Source organism: Aptenodytes patagonicus, chromosome 1 (genome assembly GCF_965638725.1).
Source record: "Aptenodytes patagonicus chromosome 1, bAptPat1.pri.cur, whole genome shotgun sequence".
NCBI lineage: Eukaryota > Metazoa > Chordata > Aves > Sphenisciformes > Spheniscidae > Aptenodytes > Aptenodytes patagonicus.
In genome coordinates, this window is record NC_134949.1 from 221,056,412 (window position 1) to 221,062,542 (window position 6,131).

Here is a 6,131-nt window from a genome sequence, read left to right on the forward strand (position 1 = left end):
TGAAAGATCAACAAGTCTGATTTTATTATGATATTGTATTCTTATCTGGATGGCACATAATTACAAAGAAACATTTACAATATATTTTCAAGTATTAAGTTATGTCATTTCAAGGCTTTCACTTCAAAAAGCTACATTAATAATACACCATACAGATAGTACAGTCGGTTAGAATTTCAAATAACTTCCTCCCCTCTATTTGGTTTAAATATGATTCAGTAGGCACTAGAAATGCCTGCAGCCACTTACTTTCTTGGGACTTGACCTTGTTCTTGTACTGGTATACATCATTTTGCATGTCAGAAAATCAGCTACTCTCAGACACAGCTCACAGGTAGTTTCATGACTAGAGTGATGTGCAGGTTCACAACAGAGACCAGAACTAAGTCCCTGACCTCTACCTTGTAGCAGTGATGCAAAAAGAAAGAATGCATATTTAAGTTAACTTAAAAAACACTTCTACGCTGAAGTAACTGTAAAAATGCCATTGTAACATCCCATACTTGCTACATTAGTGTTTCTCTTTTCATCAAGCATGTTAAACTTCAAAATAAAGCATGTTCATGAAGTCTGGGCTAGGCAGATTGAGCCTAGGTTGAATCTAACTCAATTATTTCCATTTTGCGTATCAGTCGGCACGGGTCTTGATGGTTAACTCCGATTCCTGTGGCACTGGTATAACCCGTCAATTACAGCAGGGTTACACAATTTAAGACTGAAACTTTGAACAGTCCTGCAGATGCCACCACAGAGGTGTAAGGTAACACATATCCCACTAAGTCTCTTTTGTGCTGGCAATATGCCCTGAACAGATGGAATTCTGCATACACTGGAATAAAACCTGTTCAATAGGATATTGTCTTTTAAAAAAAACATCTTGGATGACAGTAAACGATCCCAGCATTCAACCTTTTTCTTTTTTTCTTTTTTTAACCAAAGACAGCAAAAGCCCTGTTACCTCTTTATTCTCATTTCTTATACTACCTTTTAAAATAAAGCAGGAAATGTGGCCAGCAGCTGGTCCCGTCTCTTCTGCCCCAACACAGCTGAATCCACTTTAGCATAAAGAAAAACAAGGATGCTAAATACACATATACTTTATCACACAGTGATGTTTCACAAAGAAAAATCAAACTCCTTTTATACTGATGAACACTTGATAGGGTCTAGCACCAATAAAGCAAATGACTGGGGGAAAACACTTTCACCTTCTACTTAGCCTTAAACACAAAATTTAAGGCTTTAAGAAACAAGACTTCAGAAACACTAAACAGAATCTTTTTTTAAAGAAGTTAATAAATGAAACTGTTTTAGGAAAGTCTATTCTTTGTGAAACCTCACTTTACATATTATCATTTTCACAATCCTTCTTCCCCCAACTGACATACATATAAACAACCTAAACATTATAATACAACTGAAAAAACAACCCACTCATCTTTTGTGATAGGGAGAAACACTGACTAGTACAAGAAAACACACGCTACTGTTTGTCAAACTATTTTTCCTCCTATCTCAGTTAATTACGGAGCATTTTTCAAATCATTAGCCTCAAGATACATACTTGCTCATCTCCAAACTGTGCTTAATTATATAAAGTTATAGATTTCTGGATACTGTAAGAGGCTAAATTAAGAACTCTACAGTAAAATTAAGCACATGCATATACATGCAATATCTTTAAAATTTAAAGCTACTTTGAAGTAACATAGGAGTTTCAGTGTGCACGGGCACAGAGATTTACTTATGGGAAGCTAAAGTAACGAGTTACTTCGATGCACTGCATTCTTCAAACCGCAATTCTTGTTAGAGGTCCATGCAAAAAAGTGACTCCTCTACATTAGGATTCCACTGTACAGATATAACCAGTGTTCAGGTTCTGCTTAATCGGGCAAAACTCTGCATCATGAATTAGAGTAAGCTAGAGAAGGACTTTTTAAAGGTACCGTGCATCCCAAACACTAGACAGTATTTTAAACCAAAAGGTCACAAATTCTTTTTTTTTTTCCATTTAAAAAGCAGTTTACTTGCACGTTTGGGACAGTCCCCTATGATAAAAGGCTGTAAATGTCACATCCCCCTTATTAGCATATTTTCCCTTTTCAGCTCATCAGATACTTAGTTTAATAGAAAATTCTTATTTCAAATGGCCTAAGTGTTTATTTTTTAATTCAAACGTAGCTCATGTATTGGCTACTATATGCATACTCATTTAAAAAAGGAAAAGAGGAAAACAGCTAATTAGAATGACGTGATTGTAATTTTCACTATTAGTTATCATCCAGAGCTAGAAACATTTTGGCAGAGTAGGCCAAGGACCAGAGAAATCATTTCCTGAACCAGTCATTACAAGAGACTGGCATAAGCAAAGCAAGCTGTCTGATACCGCATTATGGGAATATATTGATCCTTACCAGGTTGCGAGGTGGAAAACGACTGTTCTTTAACCCCTACACAACGGAGCCTGGCAGGGCAAGCACCTAAAAGAGAAACTGTCAGAGAGGTTTTAATAGTAATGTATAACTGAGATGCAGTACAATTTTATATGCATGCTTTCTTTTGCCGATCATTACTATTTTCTTAAGTCTGTCCAGTGACGATGTCTTAAGGAAGTTTTTGGTTTGGTTTTCTAAGCAAGCATTTTCGGCTCCTCGGGATAAGCAGGCTAGACATTATCTGACTCAAGACCGGGTAGTCAGTGTTATCTTTACTGGCAACTGCGAAGTGGAACCGAGCACACCTTCATGCGTCAGGTCGGCATGATCTTTTCACCCAAGTGCTGCAAACGGGCTCTGGCGGCACCTCTGCGTGTGTATGCGCGTGTCAGTTTGCACGACAATTATCGCACTGCTGTACACAGCTTTGCACGACTCTTACGCCAAACAGGCTCAGACCACTACCGTCCGCACACCAGATCTACATGACCTTTAACCAAGGCCACCATCTGGCTCCCAATGTGCCGTTCAAGAGATTTTTTTTTTGTTATCCTGGCCACTTACGTGCCAGGTTCCCCTCCTCTGCATCTCCCCCAATACCACCCCATCACCACTGTATTTATTCTTTTCCTCCGCACCATCGCCTGCTTCCTCCGCCACGACGCGAGGCCCCTAGGGGCGAGAACCCCACGAGTACTTGCAGCAGGTACTTGACCCTACATTTTGAAGGAGGCCGCTGCTCGCCGAGCACAGATGGAGCAGAACTCCACCGACACCTGATCCCGGTCCACGTGGAGGCAGATCCCGCCGGGGGCCGCCCACTCCTCCTCCGTCTCCGTCACCACCGCCGCCTCCTCCAGGCTGGGGGGCCGGGAGCTGGGCAGGGCGTAGTCGTGGTCGCTGCTCTCGCCGGCAGGCTGGAGGTGGTGGTGATGGCGGCGGGGGCTGCCCGTGTCCCTGAAGAGGCTGGTGCTGAGCTGCAGCCCGCCGGCGCGGATCCCGGCTAAGCGGCTCAGGAGCTGCCCTAGAGCGCTCTGGTTAGCCAGCACGGCCCGCAGGTAGCTGCTCTCCCGCTCCAGCTCTCGCAGGCGGCGGCTCAGGCCGCGGTTGCGGTCCCGCAGCTGCCGGTTCTCAGCAGCCAGGCCCTGGAGGCGGCTCTCCAGCCCCAGCACGTACTGCTTCTTCTTCAGCCGGTTCAGCCGCGCCGCCGCCGCCGCCTTCAGCCGGCTCCCAGCCCCGCCGTTCCTCCGCCCGGGCGCCGCGGGCCTCTGGCCCTGGCCCGGCGGGGGCAGCGGCTCCGGTTCCCCACAGAAGCAGCCGCTCAGCTCCGCGTCCAGGTCCCAGTCCGGCCGGGCCGCCTCCAGCAGGTCTCCCAGCTCCAGCCCCGGGAACCAGTCCTCTTGCTCCCACACCTCCAGCGGGCCACCGGGCGCCTCCGGTTCCTTCTCCTGCCGCCGCGGCTCCAAGGCGCCCGCCTCCCGCCGCGGCGGCTGCTGTTGTTTGGGCCGCGCGGGGCCCGGATCCCCTTCCCCGCCGCCATCCCGCCCTCTCGGGGCCTGTCCCGCGCCGGCTAGCGGCCAGACGGCGCCCGAGGGGCTCGCTCCGCCGGAGGAGGCCGCCAGCAGCTGGGTGAGGCTGTGGCGCATGGCGGCGGCGGGTGAGGGGCCCGGCGGGACGGGACGGAGCCTGAGGAGAGCGGCGCGCGGCTGCGGCCCGGCGCTCCCGCCGCGGTGCCTGTCGGGAAGCGGCACGCTGAGCGGGGCGGGCGGGAGGGGAGGGGGCGCCTCGCGACTGCGCCCGCGCGCGGGAAAGCGGCGGCGGCTGGGGGGGGGGGCAGTGTGTGTGGGAGGGGTGCGTGTGGGAGGGGTGCGTGTGTGGGGGTCTCTCACCCACAGACACCGCAGAGGGGAGGGAAGGGGCACGTCCTCCGGGAGCGGAGGGGTTTTGGGGGCTTTCCCACCGGACCGTGGCAGGGGCTGGGCCAGAGGCATGTGGGGCCGTTCTGTCACACAGCGAGTGAGTGTCCCCTGCCCAGATTTAGACTATTTAGGTACCTGGTTTTAGGCTCTCTTGCAGTCACCAGAGGGAAATGGGCACTCCTCGCTGCGTATCAACTAATTAAAACAGAGCCGCCGAGTCAAGTCCTACTGTGTTCCTTCCTCTCAGACCATGGGCCTAGTTTTTTAGCCTGGGTCAGTTGGCGTTTACACTGTAGATGCCTGCATTTAGATTAATTAAATGTGCGTGCAGAGTGGGCACATCAGGGGGAAAAAGGTGGTTGAAAAGTAGGAGGATGTGGTCCATAAAACAGGTGTGGAATGGCACTTGTAGGAGCCAGGATCAAAACGAAAGGCTGTGGTTTGTTGTGCAGCAGGTAGTGGAGCAATACGTCTCACCTGGCTTTGCATGGGTTCAAGGAGAGTCCAGAGAAGTTCAGAAGACAAGTCTGTTGACAGCTACTACTTACTTAGAAACCAAATCTGGTTCAGTAAGTCCTTGAGATGAACCGGTCACAAGCTGGAGGATCTCCAGGCCTTCTGCTTCTGGCCACTTCTGAACACTGAGCTCAACTGATACCAAGCTTGACACGGTGTTGCTGCTTTGTAGATGCTCAGGACCAAGAGCTACCCAAACAACTAGCTAAAACGTTGAGTTACCCCAAGGTATACATACGCGGGAAAGGACGTGGAGAGCTCTCGGGGCAGCTGCCTACAGCCCAGGCAGGGGATGCCATTTGGCCCGTCATGGGTTGTTTTGTTGGAGAGTTAAAGAGCAGGAGCTGAAACTCGGCAGCCAAAAACCTCCTCCGTGGCTAGGAGAGAGGCAAGAGAGAGTGGGATGCTTCTGTATCCCACAGTGCTGACAGGAAAGGGAAAGATTTTTTTGTAAAAAATTGCCAGACATACAGCCTTCCTATTTTGTGCATCACTACTATTTTCTCTACAGAAAACACCTAAAACCCGGAAAACACTTAAACTGGCAGAACATCTAGAACCTCAGCCTGTTTCAAAGACTATTGAAATCACCCAAAGACCTGTCAATTTATTTTGAGCTGAACAGGGATATAAATAACGCTATGACATTAAATAAGACTAAGACAACCACAGAACCCTGTAAGACTACTAGACAGCTATACACAATAATTTGCTTGAGCATCAGGTATTGTATGATATTACATATCATACATGTTTTGACCTGTTAAGTTGTTGAATCGTGACTGTTTATGACGTAGATGTTGCAAGGTGGAATATCTTTCTTGGAGCCTCAAAGTTACCTCTTAACATGCCCAACCCCTGTTGAACTTCAAGGGAGAATCAAATGCAAAAGGCTAAGGGTGTGAGCTTTGGTCCACCTTGGAAAATAATGTGCTTTTAACTGTAAAAAATGAAAATCTGTCATACAGCAGAGGTTAGGACCAAATAAATCAAATTCATATTGTACGTTTTCCACCCTAATCTTTCATGTCACAGGTTTGACTAGTTCAACAATCCCCATTCAGATTTAACAGTGTAGAGCTCTTACTTATGTCAAAGTATAACAAAAAAACAGGGCTACAGAACAGTCCTTTTAGGGGGATTTAAGCTGGTAAGTACACTACAGAGAAATAGGAAGATGGTCTCGTGGAAGGGAACAAAATGCAGTGGTGTGTTACAACAGAGGCACCTGCCGAGACGAGAACAGAGGAGAAAGCTGCAG

At 48.1% G+C, this 6,131-nt stretch overlaps 1 protein-coding gene across 1 annotated transcript; it reads right to left on the reverse strand.

Annotated features, from left to right (window-relative positions):
* Positions 1-4,100, reverse strand: CREBZF (CREB/ATF bZIP transcription factor). The gene is made up of 3 exons (XM_076328392.1): positions 3,156-4,100; positions 2,415-2,492; positions 1-1,055 (listed from the first exon to the last, which is right to left on the reverse strand). Exons 1-2 carry the CDS (start codon positions 4,079-4,081, stop codon positions 2,444-2,446), a joined length of 975 nt encoding a protein of 324 aa, XP_076184507.1. The 5' UTR covers positions 4,082-4,100; the 3' UTR covers positions 1-1,055; positions 2,415-2,443.
* Between the last annotated feature and the right edge of the window lie 2,031 nt (positions 4,101-6,131).

Excerpts from the sequence above, each read along its gene's own strand:
- CREBZF (XM_076328392.1), bottom strand. The coding sequence starts at position 4,081 with ATGCGCCACAGCCTCACCCAGCTGCTGGCGGCCTCCTCCGGCGGAGCG. Across the intron at positions 2,493-3,155 it reads GCAGCGGCCTCCTTCAAAAT|TTTCTCTTTTAGGTGCTTGC; the intron begins GTAGGGTCAAGT and ends CCTCTCTGACAG.